Source organism: Macrobrachium rosenbergii, chromosome 44 (genome assembly GCF_040412425.1).
Source record: "Macrobrachium rosenbergii isolate ZJJX-2024 chromosome 44, ASM4041242v1, whole genome shotgun sequence".
Lineage (NCBI taxonomy): Eukaryota > Metazoa > Arthropoda > Malacostraca > Decapoda > Palaemonidae > Macrobrachium > Macrobrachium rosenbergii.
The window spans coordinates 34179069-34196503 of record NC_089784.1 but is presented as its reverse complement, the minus strand read 5'-3'; the positions used below and the strand labels follow the sequence as shown (position 1 = coordinate 34196503).

The 17435-nt window shown below is 43.8% G+C and overlaps 1 protein-coding gene across 2 annotated transcripts in view; it reads right to left on the bottom strand.

The window, feature by feature from the left end:
* Nucleotides 1-1655: 1655 nt before the first annotated feature.
* slx1 (Nuclease slx1) overlaps nucleotides 1656-17435 on the bottom strand; it is a 30276-nt gene continuing 14496 nt past the window's right edge. For both annotated transcript variants that reach the window (XM_067088305.1, XM_067088306.1), the window contains exon 6: nucleotides 1656-3813. In XM_067088305.1, the coding sequence (XP_066944406.1) occupies nucleotides 3582-3813 (232 nt within the window). In that variant the 3' untranslated portion in view covers nucleotides 1656-3581. The remainder of the gene's footprint in view (nucleotides 3814-17435) is intronic.

Here is a 17435-nt window from a genome sequence, read left to right as displayed (position 1 = left end):
CAACTGAGACAATTTTTTTTTTTTTTTTATTTGGAGCTCACCAGATACAGTCACTGTTTCTAGGGATGGTTTAAAGGCAACCTATTTTGTATGTTATAATTTTGTAGTTTACATGTTGATATGGATACAAGACACAACAAATACAGATCTTAAATATATTGTAAATATTTTAAAGAATTAATCAGATTTTTTAGGCTTTTGTCCTGTGTGGCTTCAACACCCTTTTTTTTTTTTAATCTAATTCATGGTATTGTATTATAGCTGAAGTCTAAAATACAGTCAGCACACATGGCTCATGATTTTATTTCCTCTGTGTAACAACACCCAAGCAAAGATTATTTGTGCTCTGTGAGTCATTAGATTTCTTGGACATGTTCGTCGGCAACCCAAAATATGTGCTCTTAAGGAGTAAGTGTCCAAACTGATGAAGTTGCTTAACAAGTAATTAATGATGAGCTGAGCAATGCTGTCTCATTATCCCAAAAAAAAAAAGAGCCTTTCTATCTTTATATTACGCTTTTAATTTTTGTATATCTTCCAAAAAAGGAGAGGATCTACCATTGCAAAACCTGGTAAGGACTAAATCAAAGCAAGTATCTACAAACATTTTCTCTGACCAGCTGTTTAGGTAAAGTATTAAAATGTTAAATGCCAATTTATGTGGTACATCACACCCATTAATATTTACGTTTTCTTTCTAGATTTTTAAATGCGAAATGATTTCTCTGTACTGTATTCTGTCTTGCAAATCTTCTGCCTTAATTTCAATCTGGTCTAAATCAAGTCATACAGCAGATATGGTGAAGATGAATAACTTTGTAAATAATGAAAGCATCAGTAGTTCACTGAAACTTCACTATAATTTTTCTGGCTTGTCAGGTAATACTATTTATTGCTAAAGGCTGTCGAAGTTGTTGTAGCTGTCTACCTGGTCCTCACTTCAAGTATATACTAATGCAAAATGTTCTCAATTGCTTTTTTTCCTCCTTGTGTTATTGTGGAACTGCTGTGAGTCGTTTAATCACTTAATATAATATTATTATATGCTTGCTCTTTTCCTGTTTCCTCGTTCTACAACTTAATGTATGCAGACAATCCAAGCAGTGGACAAGAATGGGTGCCAGAGAAATACAAAAGTAGATGAAAACAGGAAGAACACTTTAAGGTAGAGAATTGAAATGCAAAGAAAATATAAACATGAAATAATCAAACCAAAATTTTATACTCGTGGGACATTTCTCAACCTCCCTGAAAAACATGCTGCTTTCTTTGTAAATTCATATTGACTACTGCTTGTTTAGTAGGGTAATAGTACTTGACCACGCAGGGGGTAGTGCCATCAGTACAGTATATCTCACACGTGGGGCACTGTAGGCATTTCTTAAGGTTCTTTGCAGTGTCCCTTCGGCCCCTAGCTGCAACCCCTGTCGTTCCTTTTACTGTATCTCTTTTCATATTCTTTCCTCCATCTTACTTTCCATCCTCTTCTAACAACTGTTTCATAGTGCAACTGCGAGGTTTTCCTGCAGTTACACCTTTGTGACCTTTTACTCCCCATTTTCCTTTCAACACTGAATGACCTCATAGGTCCCCACGCTTGGCATTCAGCCTAAATTGTACATTCTATTCATTGGTACTTGATAAAAATACTTGACTACTTAATAATTCATGTTTATGCATTATCATTTACAACACATATATGCAATTTGAAAAATTGCTTTTCAACAAATTTCTCAGCTTTTTAAGTGACAGTTCTATCAAGTACATTACATATATTTGGTTTACTATTGTAAAATAATCTCCATACTGTACAAAATATTGAACTTCATATTTGAACATGGACATGCAGGTCAGAGATGATAAGGTTATTCATCTTGGTAGGAAACTGGTTAGTCAAAACTCACAGGTTACCTGGGTCAGCATGTGGTGATAATGGCCCCTTGTCTGGTACTTTTGCTGTTGGTTCCAGACACTTTTTGTTACCTCTGGCTACTCTTTTGTTTAACTTTTTGTTTCTCTTCTTGTCTGGTTACATATGCTGTTGGTTCCAGATCTTCTTATTACCTCTAGTTCCTCTTTTGTTTAACTGTTATTTTTCTTTTTGTCTGGTTACCTTTGCAGTTGGTTCTAGATCCTCTTTTTGTTACCTCTGGCTCTTCTTCTGTTTAACTTGTTTCTCCTCTGTTTGCTGTGATTATCAAGGATAGTAGTTACTTCCAATTCCTCTATCTTACAATTGAAGGCTGGGGCTTGTAGAAAGTCACATACTTGAAAGACAGGTGAAGTTTCACATTAATTTTGTTTTTATTCCCACACATTTCTAGAAAACATTGTTTTATCAATTATACGTCTACCAAACACTCATAAGATTTTCTTGGTTCCTCTGTTTTTCTTTCATTCTCTGTATAGTTGATCCCTCATTTTTCTTATAAAAATTGTTCTTCTTCATCTGTCTCAGCAAGCTCCTCATTTTATGAAGAAAAAACTAATTATAGTATTTTCCACTTTTATCTCCCACTTAAGTTTCATCACATTCCTTCTCCGACAACTTCAGATTTATCCACAGACTATTTTAATAATCTCTTTCATAAGCAGTTCATGTACTTTTCAAAACCAATCCACCAAATGAAAAGCATTTTGTGAAGTGACCAGACATCATTTTCTAATTAGGGTGGCTCCAGTGACTTTTCAGATACAAATATTTTCTCCTTGTCCTTCACGAAAACTGAGATAGCCATGTGGGATAAGTTCTTTTCTCACATGATCTCATTTATCATTGTAATGCCAGGTGGTCTCCGCTTTGAATCCCTAAACACGTCTTCGTCATATCTCACAGTATCATGGTCAGAGATACTTTGCCAAACACGCTGACTGCTTGAACAATCGACAGTCTCAACAATATAAAAACCAGGATGTTAGAGACAATCACAAAGAAGGCACGGCTTGTGTTTGTGCTTTTTGTATGGATGAGGGTATACAAAAACTTCTGTGGGGTGTTTATCTCTTTACTAGAATTCCAAGTACCTTTTTCTCCTCTTTCCCAGAATTCCAAATACTTAATGCAAATTTTTCAGTCAGGATTAGTCTTATATGGTAATTGGTCATATCTCTGTTCTGTCACCTTTGAAGTTATTATTTATGAAAAATCAATACATGTCTATACCTGTTGGAATATTTATTACAATTCATTACTATATCAATTTTGCTTTATCTCCATTCTATCTCCATTCCTGCTTCCTTTCTTCATTCTTGCTGTCTCTATCTATTACTTCCTGTTGCAACTCTGGGGTTTTCCCCCCAGTTCTGCCTTTAGATCATTGTAATTCATCTCCTTTGTTTTCTGACTCTCTTTATCTTGCTGTCCAACTACTCCAACTCCCTCTTTTAACTGCCTCAAGTGTCAATGGCCGAAAGTGCCCCAGTGCTTGGTTTGACAAGCTTAAATTTCTTAAAATCAAATTAACTTTTATATCTGTATCAAGAGCACCTTCAGATATGTTTCAAGGAGATACGGCAGCAGCAAAGACAATACCTTGAAATGTAAAGGAAAATGGAAAATCTGTAGCCAACAAACACTGCTGTCAAGATGTATCATCATCCCTTGTGAGTGACTCTGCCCAGTGCTCTTCTACGTCTTCAGATTCTCTATAGCAACCGCGTTTCAGCCTAACCAGGTCACCCCATAATAGAATGCTGTTGCAAACTGGACACTGACCCTCTAAGGGTAGTAATATATCTGGACTTTCATCCTTCAACATGTGACCTGCGAGACATCTCACATGAGCTGTCATCTTGCATGTTGACTTCAGACATCTGAAATAGGTAAACCAAAAACAATAATGCATATGACATTCATTAGAGCCATCAGTCTGGGGACAAACAATAAAATTTAAACATGAAATAAGAACAAAAATTATAAATATATTCTAATAACCATACACGAGTTTATCCAGAATTTTAACCCCCAAAAAAGTTACATGTTCTGTAAACAAATACTTCTTTCTTCACTAGAGCTGAAAACAGAAGGCATAAAATTCATGAAATTCTGAGTCATTCTCACAGGTTTTTCCCCTGCCTCTATGGAAATCCCTGCACACACCATATTATGAAACCTGATGTGTCAGCAAGCTGAAGAAATCACTGAAAAATACTAACTGAAGGGGGTAAAACAAAAATAGTATCTGTAAATGTGGTAAGTGTTCCAATAAAGATTAGGGTACTGGATGACCTGGCAGTGATTGGGCTTGGGTGTAGTGGGGTGGCAGCCCTGAAGAAAACATGACATTTTTGTAATAAAATAAAGTTTTATATATACTTACCAAATAATTACATAGCTATAGTTTCTACTTACGCAGCAGCTCAAAATTCGAAATTCGCAGTAGCCCTCTTTTGTTCTGGGTGTAGGTATGTAAGGACAGGGGACTGAGTGACATACTGGTTGGGTGTTGATTGGTTTATTGGTACAGTAGTTCCTTACTGAATCTAAATGTACAGAATCTGCGAAGATGCTATTGACGTGTGCGGACCGCAACGTAGCATCTACACACAGACAGAGCAAAACAGAGATAAAAGATTCAGACATCTGTGTTTGTCGGCAGACAAACAGATGGCGATATTGAGACACATAATAAATGTACGGTGTTAAAACATACATCAATGGAAAGGCCAGGAAATTCTACATATGGCCAATTGCATGAGATTCGAGACAGAGTAATGAATACAATGCAGTAGCATAATATATGTGAAATGGCGAGACGTTTGTTGTCTTCACAAACAGAAACATACACACAGTTTGATACAGAAGATTCGTTGGAACATTATGAGTACATGATTAGAATGCTTGCATGGCAATGCAAGTAGTGGTGATTGTACATACATCAAGACAACAATGGTTTGGGAGAAACAGACGGAAATAATGTATGGTTGAAGTTGCGTTCCGTCAGAGAAAGAAAACGAGATGCTCTTGTTTTGTCTTGTCCACTCCGATGGATGACGATTGACGAACACGAACACACACGTGTTTGGAAGAGACGGCGACGGGCTCTTACAGGCATACTGCCCCACCCACTATCGAGGAAGAATAGGCACAACCTAGCTAAAGAGCTCAATTCGTTTATGCTCTATGTCCATGAGAGGGGAGGAGGGCGGGCTTCGATCATGTAATTACTTGGTAAGTATATATAAAACTTAATTTTCGATCATGTAATTACTTGGTAAGTATATATAAAACTTAATCTTATTATAAAAATGTAATTTTTATATAAGTAACTTACCAAATAATTACATAGCTGAATCTCACATTGAGTGGAGGTGAGATGCGTGGACATATGCTACCAAAAAAACTACTCGATATGGAGGGTAATTTGGAATAGCAAATTAGCTAGCATCTTGAAATGCTTGTTGTAACTTTACCTGGTGAGATGCAACGGCAGACAGGTACTGCCTTTGGTCGTAGCTCCTCTTGACCTGTAGTGGCATGGCAGTAGAGCCAAGGGTCGCCTCTACTTGAGTGGTGCTTTGCAATGTAGGAGGTAAATCACAGGTTGCCAAAGCTTACAATCCAAACATGGCCACATAATCAATATGTGGATATGCCCTTGCCCTGGGCACAGTACAATAGAACAACAAAGACCAGATAAAATTAACCTACACCACCACGAAATATTAACCAAAACCATAAAATACCAATTGGTGACACTCACGACTCGGTGCTCTCGAGATTTCCCATGAAATGCAACTACCCTTATTCAAGGAGAGTGCAAAGAACGGACCTAAAGTACTGCATTTTTTGTACACTGTTTCAATATCCCGTAAGTAAAACATGGCAAACACTGACTTGCACCTGCAAAATGTTGCTTACAAAATTGAAGAGAGAGAGAGGTTACATCTGAAAGCCAAAGATGTCGCTACGGCTCTTATTTCATGAGCCTTTACTTTACACAAGGGCAGTAAATCATCTTGAACTCCCGAGTGTGCTTCCAAAATGACGGATCTTAAAAAAGAATGATAATGCATTCTTGGACAAAGGACGGCTGGGGTTTTTAATAGAGCACCAAAGATTAGGGGTCGAACCTCTAAGGCTTTTGGTTCTTTCAAGGTATATTCTCAAAGCTCTTACTGGGCAGAGGACTTTCTCTTGATCAGATCGGCCTAGTACTTCTGACATGCTTCTGACTGCAAAAGGAGTGAGGCCAAGGGTTAGCCGGATCCTCATTCTTGGCCCAAAAATTCAAAATTAGTGAGTAAACAGCACTACCTTGTGAGAAACCTATCCTTTTATCATTGGCATGAAGCTCGCTGGCTCTCTTGGCTGTAGCTAGTGCCATCAAGAATAAGATCTTCTTCGTCAGATCCCAAAGTGACAATGAATCCAAAGGTTCAAACGGTGGTCCTGACAGCCATTTGAGGACCCCGTCCAAGTTCCAAGCTACTCCCGAGGGTTTTGCCTGCTTACTAGTATTCAGATGTTTAATTAAGTCGACGATGTCTTGGTTTGAAGCCAGGTCTATTCCTCTATGTTTAAAAACTGAACTCAACATCGCTCTGTAACCCTTGATGGTAGATGTTGTGAGTCCTTTCGATGTTCTCAGATGTAAAAGAAAATCTGCGATTTGGGCTACAGATGTTTGAGAAGAGGAGATATTTCGCTCCCGGCACCATTTCCGAAAAACTGTCCACTTGGCTTGGTAGACTGCAGAAGAAGATTGTCACCTGCACTTAGCAATAGCTTCTGCAGCCTTTCTTGAAAATCCTTTTGCTCTGACAAGCTCCCTGATAGTCTGAAGCCTGTCAGAGCGAGAGTGGATAAGCCTTGATGGAATCGGAGGAAGTGCAGCTGTTTGAGAAGATTTCTCTTCTGAAGAAGTAGCCTTCGGAAGTCCAACAAAAGGCTTAGCAGATCAGGGAACCACTCTTTGTGTGGCCAAAAGGGAGCTACTAAGGTCACTGACACGTTATTGTGTGCGTTGAACTTCCTTAATACTTCCCTCACCATGCTGAAGGGAGGGAAGGCGTAGAAGTCGAGGTTCAACCAGTCTTGCAGCATTGCATCTGTTGCCCATGCTTATGGATCTGGAGCCGGCGAACAATACAGAGGAAGACAATGGTTCCTTAACGTCGCAAACAGGTCTATCGGCGGCTTTCCCCACAGCTTCCACAGGTCGGTGCACACCTTTGGATTGAGTGTCCTCGACTCAATTCGTCCGCAAGGACGGTCATCCTGCCCTGAATGAAGCGGGTCACTAATTAGGTCTCGTTGCCCCTTGCCCATAGAAGAAAATCTTTTGTTGCTTTGTAGAGTGTAAAAGAATGAGTCCCTCCTTAATTCTTGATATAAGCCAGGGCAGTCATGCTGTCCGAATGGACCGCCACTGTCTTGCTGAAGGTTTGTGTTGCAAAGTGTTGCAGTGCTAGATGAATCGCTTTTAATTTCTTTACGTTGATGTGGGGGTTTCTTTCTGCAGGTGACCATGTTCCTGAAACCTCCAAATCATTGAGAAGGGCTCTCCAACCCAGATCCGAAGCGTCTGAGTATAACATTAGGTCGGGGTTCGCTGGAGCCAGAGACCTTCCTGTCGCAAAACTGTTCTCTGTTAACCACCACTGAGGGTCCTCTTTTCTCTGGGGAGTGATGTTGAAAACGAATGAGTCCGGGAACAACTTCCTTTTACCATTTGCCTTTAGGTAAAATTGCAGCACTCTTGTATGTAGTCTGCCTAATGGGATGAACTTCTCTATGGAAGAAAGGGTTCCCAGAAGACTCATCCACTCGTTGGCTGAGCAGAAGGGGCGAGTTACGAAGTCCTGGACTTTCCTGCGACAATTTAGGATCCTTTGTTGGGATGGAAAAGCCCGAAAATTCAGAGAGTCTATCACTATCCCCAAATATAGAACAGACTGAGTCGGGACTAGCTTTGACTTCTTGAAGTCTATTAGAAGGCCTAATTCTTGAGAGAGACAAAGAGTTTTCTGCACGTCCTCCGTACACTGAGTTCTCGAGGGGGAGCGTAGGAGCCAGTCATCCAGGTACAGAGAGATGTTTATCCCCATAAGATGTAGCCATTTCGCTAGGGGAGCGAGTGTAGGGGTAAAAACTTGAGGGGCCGTGGAGAGTCCGAAGCAAAGAGCCCGAAACTGGAAGACTCTGTCCTGGAACACGAATCTCAGATACTTCCTGGAGTCCAGGTGAACTGGAACGTGGAAGTAAGCATCTTGCATGTCGATCGTAACCATCCACTCTCCCTGATGGATGGCCGACAATACCGACTGACTCAACTCCATTTTGAACTTCGTTTTTTTTTGAACGAAGAGGTTCAGGGCACTGACATCCAAGACAGGTCTCCATCTTCCCGATGACTTGGGAACCACGAAGAGGTGGTTGTAAAACCACCCCCGTGTTCACATCCTCGACTTATTCCACGGCTTTCTTTTCTAGGAGGGCTGATACTTCCCGAGATAGGGCCGAAAACCTCTGTGAGTTTACCAAGTAGGCTGTTAAGCTGATGGGAGAGGTTACTAAGGGAGGTTTCTCCCTGAAAGGAATAACATACCTTCTTTCAATACTTCCAGCACCCACGGCTCCACATTTTTCTTGTTCCATTCTGTCCAGAAATGGGAAAGTCTTGCTCCCACTGGAACACGGAGGAAAGAAGACTCATTTTCGAGGTGCTGGCTTGTTAATGGGCTTCTTGGCTGGTCTAGAAGTTAGGAGGTTGGCTGTAGATCGGGACTGGAAACGGCCTCTGGAACTTTGAAAGGGCTGTTGCTGCAAGGGGGAAGACATTCTGGTTAAAGTGTTGGAAGTAGTGGCTCGTGCGGGAAACTTAGTCCTTCCAGTGGATTGAGTGAGGAGGTCCTGAGTCGACTTCTTCTGTAGCTCTACTGACAGACTATTATCGTCCAGGGGGGGCAAACAGAAGTGAAGACCGTTGTGATGGGGTGACTCCCTTTGCTGCAAACGAGCACCACAAGTCTCGTTTCTTGAGGACTCCTGTCATGAAAATGGTTGCTAGTTCTAGTGCTCCATCTCTTACAACTCTGTCAGTGCACCCCAGCACTCCCAGCCAATCCAATGCGAAGTTTTCTTGAAGGGACGCACAGTCTTCATTTTCTTGGCTAGAGCCCCTACTGTCCAATCCAAAAAACTGAAGACCTCGAAGACTTTGCAGATGTCTTTCAGTAAATAATCCAACTCTGAGGCTGTGAAGAGAATTCTGGCCGACGAGAAAGCAGAACAATGAGAAGCATCTATGATACTGGAGAAGTCACCTTGAGGGGGGGCAGAAACTCCCAAGGATGGAGCTTCTCCAGTTGCATAAGACAGATACTTCTGCTTTATCAAACGAGAGGGAGGCGAACAGAACACCACTTTTCTGACTTCTCTCTTCTCTGCTAACCAGGCATTCATTCGGGCGAAAGCTTTCTTCAACAACAACGATAACACTATACATGGAAGTCTGGTTATACCTGGTGGTTGTTGCATCAAGTAGGCCGAACCCGGTGATGAAGGGACGAGAGAAGAATGACGGGTAGCAGACTAGGAAAAACCTGAGTAGTGCGAGTAACTAGAAGTGGGCTGTTCCTCTTCTACAGGTTCCTCAACAGACAAAGCAGGTGATCCTGGGGGTTCCACGGTCTCCTGCACTACAGGAGTTGGCTTTTGGAGAAGGTTCAACAATTTTTCAAGCCCAAGGTGAAGCGGTGCCAATGAGGGATCTTGGATCACAGACGGAAATTCTCTTGAAGAATCAACAGTAGGGAGAGCTTCGAGACAGGCGCCTCCAGAGGCTGGACGCATGGGTGTTGGGCGCCCGCTTGCTGTCAAAGCAGACACTGACTCCCGCGACTCCTTTGAAGCAGTTGCGGTACTCACGGACAATTGGTGCCCCAAAGATGGGCGCTCGGCAAACTGACGTTGAAACTCTGAGCGGTCATATACTGGTTCTTCTAACTAGGAATAAGGGCGCCCATGGACTGGGGAGGCGGAAACTGCGCCCTCATGCGATGGGCACTCAGCCGAAGTACGCTCATATGATGTGTGCTCATACGCTGGGCGCTGCTCGGACACTTGGCGCTGCAAAGATGGACTGGCACACACTCTTTTGGGGTCGGAACACACTTTCGCATGTGAATGGGAGCGAGAATCTCTCCCTGGCAACTCCCAAAAACTACAAGAAGGGAGAGGGCTACGTTCTCTCTCTCTACCGCTCGCTTACAAGGTGGGGGCAAATCTGAATCCAAGGAAGCGCCCGGCCTTTTCAATGGCCTCGATACTTTTGTGAAACATCCTCTGTGCTTCTTTGATGCGGGAGAATCTGATTCACTTGAGGATAGGGCAAGCACATCCGTACAAACACTTTTCCAAGGTGTTCTTCTGCAGCCTGGGATCGAACAACACTATTAAACTTGTCCATTAGGACCTTAACAGAATTCCCAATCTGGGAAACAGTATTAACAAGTAAATTAAATTTTTTATCTACCCGTGCTTCTAAGCTGGCAATAGCATTGGGTTGAGCAAAATGAGAGCTAGGTAATGGAGTGACAGGAAAAGCTGGAGGACTAGAAATGGGAGAGAAAGCTGTCCCAGGTGTCAAAGGGATAGGCATAACATCAATAACAACCCTGGAGAATGACCTGTACTGGTGGAAGCCTTAGCTTCGGCCCTAGCTGTAGCTTTTCTAATTCAGTCACGCTGCAATTTGCCAAGTGTGTTTGTAAAGTCTTCCATTTCCCCCTATCCCAGTCCTTACATTCGTCACAATTCAAATCTGGAGAACAAATTTGTTCCCTACAAGTACTACAAATGGTATGAGACATATTTTGCAAAAGTGAGTCTAGTTTTGCAGCCTTTGCTGCAATACCTAATGCTGGATAAACTACAGTCAAACATAATGGTCAAAACAAGTCACAATCAAAGATATAAATCCAAATTCTGGCTAAGCTAAATAGCTGTGCTACCAAAAGCAAAGAGTACTTCACCAAAGACGATCTCCAACCATCCAGCGAAAAAGAATCAAGAGCTGCTAATAACTGGTGTTCAGTCATTAACCAGCAGAAACAAAATGAGCTCTTTAGCTACATTGTACCTATTCTTCCCTGATAGTGGGCGGGGCAGCATACCTACCCCAAAACAAAAGAGCGCCACCACAAATTTCAAATTTTGAGCTGCCGCGTAAAGTAGAAACTATAGCTACGTAATTATTTGGTACGTTACTTATATAAAAATAAGGATTACTCTGGCAATACAAATGATGTCTCTAAAGCTCGATAACGGTACTCTTCCACCAACTCCTTATTACAGTTGTAACCTAGTAGAGTTAGTGAGGACCTTGAGTGCTTTCATGACCTTGTCAGGTGTAGCATCATCATTGTCATTTGATACATCCTAGATACCAGTACCAGCAGCAGCAGCAGTCTCCAAGTGAGACATGGACTGATATCCAGTCACAAGCATCATTATTCTACCACTCATGAGTGTTATCCTCACCCACATCCTCTCCACCCTCCCTGAAGCATTCTCGACTTTCTAGGGTGTGTCCCCATACACATCTTCATGCTAAACTTCTATCCTGTCTTCAAATTCGGTGCCACCATTATCTTATCCAAGAACCTTCATAAAATGATATGGTGGGTTGGGACATTCACTTGAAGCACATCCTTACTTTCCCAAAGAAGTTGAGATTGATATATGACATATCCCTCTATGACTGGTCATGATGAAACATCAAAATTATATAGGCAGGGCTAACATTATTTAGCTGTTATTACTATGGTTACTATCATTTACTGTAGTATCTTCCAAATATTATTATATATGTATATAAACAGCACAATATTTTATACACACTAAATAGAACATGCACAGTACATGTATGATGTTAATTTACAGTAATGTGTGTTACTACTACATAGATATGAGTAATAAAAGGATTTTGACAAAGGAAAAATCTATTTCTGGGGAGGGGCCCGTGTCACCCAGTGAAAAAGTCCATTCAGCACTTATTTCTAGGTAATTCCGTTGCTAGATACCAGAGAAAAGCTAAATGTAAAGCTGGGGTTACTACCCCCAGAGCGAGCTCCAAGAAATGGAGTCGTGTATGGTAAAGGGTGAGATTGTCACAATCACGGGACCCTGCCCTATAAAGATTCCCAATGTCAAAAGTCCCAACGAGAGAGGTGCCGATACAAGCCCATGCACTACTCGCGGACTGTACACAAGGCAATACTAGCCGCATTCCATGTTAGCACCCACCCCACTAGAATGATGTTTACCATGGGAGGGAGAGAATGAAAAACAGGGGTGGGTCACCGGGTGACACGGGCCCCTCCCCAGAAATAGATTTTTCCTTTGTCAAAATCCTTTTTCTGGATCGGGGTCCCGTGTCACCCGGTGAAATAATAACAGAGAAATAAATATCATTCTTATAGTATTAAAGACAATGAACTGCTTGTAAGGGAATAACTTAGGCAGTGAAGGGGAAAGTGACCAAGAATCAGAAAGGGAATCAGAGAGGGACAACGTTCCTTGTCGCCACCGTAGGGAATTTAAGAACTGCTAAAGATTTCAAATAGAGACGTTGAAAACTAGGGGAGAATTCCACCCTGAACATTTGGTAAGGTCCTCGAAATTCATGTAATGAAAATAATTAATGTAAGTGGCCACTGCTCTAATATCATGAGCATTGGAATTGACCCTGAAAAGGCTTGTATTAAGAAAATACAAAACTTGCTGCCTAATAGCAGACACAATGACAATGACAGTACCCCCCCCCTTTTCTAATAAAGAGAGGGCCTGACAAAATTGTGAGGTCCTGTCTAAATAAGCCTGTAAGGAATAAACTGGGCACAGAGACAGACCTTGTGAAAGGGGAGTACTTTCCAAGGTGACCACCGAAAATGAGGACCTTCAACTTTAGCTAGAAAGTTAGGGTGAGAAATTCGCAACACTACCCCTGATGGGGGAAACCAATATGGTTGGTTCCGCTAGACAGGGCAGACATTACAGGAATACTAGCACTAGAAGCTAAGCTGATTAAAATTAGGGTCTTCCCCAACAAGGAAAGGTAAGAACAAGATGATTGTTGGTTACTGCAAGCTAACTCCGATACATTACTCAAAGACCAGGAAACCGAATGTGGACGGAGTACTGGTCTCAGACGAACACAGGCCTTAGGGTTTGAAAGTTAAGGGCCTGTGAGCCTGATTTAAACAAAACACTTTCCTCGGGGCCAATGCGGCTGCATCATTACTGTAGCTTCAAAAACTATGTGAAGAGTGCTAGTTACTTAACTGCAGAACCATACTGCAGCAGAGTAGAATCCCTTGTCTGATTCTAGGAAGACAGTAATAACAGGACCAATATCAGTTTCTTCCTAAACTGTAAATTTCACAAAAACCACAAAGCCAGGGTACCAGAACTTTGAGGAGGCTGACACAGGCTGAGCTTATACCACTCGTGGCAGTTTGGGTCGTAGAACTGGAGCACGAAGGTTTCAACCCCAGAAGGAGTGGAAACCAGCTGGCTTCCGGCCCGTTGGGAGTTACTAGACCTACTCAACCCTTGAATGTTCTGAACTTGTGAAGGACTTAAATAACAGGTTCACCGGGGGGAACAGATAAACTAACTTCCACCCGTTCAAACCTAACGACACTGTGTCCGTGGAGAGAGCTAGAGGGTCCAGGTTGGGGGGCCACACAACAAGATAGTTTGTGGCTGAATTGGGTTGCAAACAGACCTACTCCTAGGTCCGGAAATAGATCGCAAAACTACCTGAATGACGATCTGTTTAAGGACTATTCCGACACCAGGGGGGAGGCCCTGGATAGGGAAACTGTAGCGACCTTTTGGACCCCTACGAGAAGGGTGGCAGACAGATGCCACTTGTGTCTGTTTGCTATGGAGAAGATAGAACCATAACCTAATTGATCCGATTCGACTTCGAACCCACTTGTTTACGCAGCGCACTATTGCTGCGTTGTTCAGAACCAGCCATAAATGAATCCTCCTGGGAGGAAGAAGTTTTCCCAAGGGCAGGAAGACTGCCACAGCCCCCCAAAGCATTGATATGGAACTGCCGGAACGCGGCCGACTAAGTTCCATGTACATCATGGAGCCAAAAATATTCACCCCACCCGCTCAGAGAGGTGACGGTGTGGAATACTGAGGCCGGAGGGGGAAGCTGAAGAGGAACTGACTTCGATAAGCTCTTGACTGTTGCACAAGGTCGGAGGCCCTTGTTCAAATAGGAGGAATCAGGAGACACGTCCCTGACTCCGCCATACCCGTTATAAACTCCAGCTTTGACTTCAGAAGGAGAACCGTCACTGAAGCAAACTGAAGAAAAGCCCAAGAACTATTCTTGGGCACGGCGGAGAAATACGCTTGTGTTGATGAAATGCGTGGTTGCCCTTGCTATCTCTTTCCACTTCCACTGGATTCACAACCACTGAAGGCTACCCTCCGGAATCAGGCGGGATCCCTTCCTGTGTACTTGAAAGCCCAGAGACTTCAGAAAGCCGATTATAATGGCCGGCACTCTCCGGCAATCCTCGACGCTGGATGCCAAATGAGCCAGGCGACTAGATATGTGGCTAGCATAACCTTCTAATACCAGAGCTGTTGAACTACGGTATCGTTCAAACTGGCGAAGATTCTGGGGGCTGCATTGAGGAGGGCATGATCCTGAAGGGGAACACCTGTTCCCGAGCCTGAATCCCAAGAAGGAAGAGAACCTTCCTGCAACTAAGACGTGATAGGAAGCGTCGGAAAGGCCTATAGAGGTGGTTACGGCTCCACGGTGCAGTAAGATCCGAACCTACAAGACTGTAAGCAACCGAGACTTGTCGCATTGAATGAGGAATATAAACGGGACAAGTCTGGAAATATTTTCCGGCGGAAGGGAACTTCTTTGGCAGACTGAAAAAGTCTGCCTTGCGATTACAAGTGTCTCGCTTTCTTAATGCCAGTTTCCTTAACAGACCTTTCACAAAAACCTCCAGATCCCTGGCCGGTAACTGACAGAACCGGATTGGGGGAGGGGGACAAACAGTCCAGCTCCACCCCAGGCCTTTGATAACTATACTCTGGGCCCAGGGACTGAAGCTCCACTGGCCCCGAAAACGGTACAGCCTCCCGCCCACCTGAGAAATACCACTAGGAGGAGGCTTGCTTGCCTCCCCTGGAGCCTCTGCCTTCCCAAATTCTCGGAGAGGAGCAGGATGCTTCCCTGCCCCTGTGATAACCCCGAGGTTCAGTGCCTCTGGCAGAATGCCTAGTGAAAATTCTTTCCTTGGGTTTTCGTATGAAGCAATGAAAACCCGGCGAAGACATATAGGGGAGGCGGAGACATATGGGGGAGCCACTAGGGGCTGATGTGATGGCTGAACCAGCACACATCGAAGTGGAGGCTGGGAGTGAGAGGCTGACGGATGTCCAGGGCAGGAACCTGAAGAGCCTGCACCACTGCCTGAGCAGGGGCGCTTGAACTACATGAACTTTTGCGGACTTGGGATGGGGCCCGGCAAGTTCAGATTGTTTCCGCTTGTAGGGTAGACCCCAATGAGAACGGAGGCTCTGATTAACATTAGTAGCCCCGGACAGACCGTAACAACGCCCACCTGGGGAAAAGATTAATTCCCCAGGTGAAACTGTTCATAAGCCTTTTCGGCTCAAGGTGTAACGTGGCTGCCGAAAGATGTGTTTTCAGCTGTCCACCCGGACTATGATGAAATTAAACAGGTCCTGCAGAAAACCTGACAAGAAGGATTTTATCAGGACCCGAAACAACGAACCGCCATTATATACCACAGACATTGTTTCCGTTAAAGTCAAAGAGTTCCAGGACCTGGCAAGCCTGTCCTTACACCTTGTTTCAGCTTCCGGGAATCGACTCCGGAAGCTGAGGGAGCTGTACGCTGAATAAATTAGAAGCGTATTCCGTGGTTAGAAGGATCACTGTGAACGTATCTGTGGGATCTCCCTCCCGGAGATGTGTCAGTGGTTTACTTCCGAAATAAGCCTGTTAATAAGAGGGGCTACATTCGGAGCACAAGGGGTAGAAGCAGGTTTCTCAAAGAGAACACGGTAAAGACCCCTTTAGCTGGCGTGAGCTTGAAATTCTCCGCCTGCCACTCCGTTACAATTCTCAACAGAGACGATTGTGCCCAGTCCCTAGGGAAGATGAGGGTTTCCTTAGGGATCTTGTCAGATAGAAACCATGCTCTTCTGCCAGTTTGGCAAAACCCGGATAAGGGGATACCAGACCAGAAGGGAAGAAATGCAATTCCGCCAACCTCCGTGTGCCCACACCCTCGACAGAAGGGTACCTTCATGCTAGGAAGCATAGAGGGTTAGGCGTCAAAGGTTCCCCAGACCGAAGGGGAAAAGGGGTGGAGGTGTCCGGAACAGAGTAGAATTCCGGAACGGAGCAGGATTTTGCAGGTGATCCACTGTTAATGAATCCTGAGATTAATTCCTTTGGGATTTAAGCTCCTGGGAAAGGGAAAGCACGGACCCATGAGGCAGATAGTTGGTTAGATAGTTTTGATAGTTGTCAATGACCCTCATGTCGAGCTCCTTATAAGGAGACCCGTAAAAGAGTCTGCAACAAAGGAAGGAGGGGGTAACCGCCTTACTCTGCTTGGGCTGTGTCCCTTTCCTGAAGACGAGGCCTAACTCGTAGACGGCACCGGACTAGATATCCGTGACATCCTCGAGGGGGCCCTGGAGCGGGTCTTCTGGGTTTTAAAAAGGTCTTTCTTTGACTGATTTCACCTTACGGACGGTAGACCAGGAACCGTCCAAAAGGGATGAGGATCAAACGAATCCCCTAAAGGAAAAAAGCAAAAGAAGGAAGAGAGCTAAGCGGAAAAAGTTCGTCTCACTTATTCCCGAGCTAAGCGGAAAAGGTATGTCTCACTTATTCCGCACCTACTTATCGCTCCGGACGCTGTTCACAGGTTTGGGAACGAGACTGAAGGCCGCAACGTCTTTAGTAAACCCTCCGAAAATAGCTAATTTATTTTAAGAGGACCGGTCATCTCTTGGACCTCGGTAGTCAAAGGGCAGCAACTTCTTCAGCAACTGACGTTGAGATCTGGGCGCGGGAAAGGAACATTACAAATGTCCACCGAAAGGACATAGGAATTTCCCGCCTCACGTGACGCTGGCTGCTGGCCCCGGACTAGAGGGTGTGAAGCTTAAGAGTTACGAGACTTTGCGGCCGGCCTCCAGGAGGGGAAAATTAGGACCCCAAACACCGGAGGAGCAACTATTAATAAGTCACATGAGACGGAGTTTGGCGGAGGAAAACCGATAGGTGTATACGAAACCTACCGATTCATCAAGAATCTTGCCCGGAGAGAGCTCAAACACCGAAGGAGTGACTATTAATAAGCCATATGAGGCGGAGTTTGGCGGAGGTAAAACCGATAGGTGT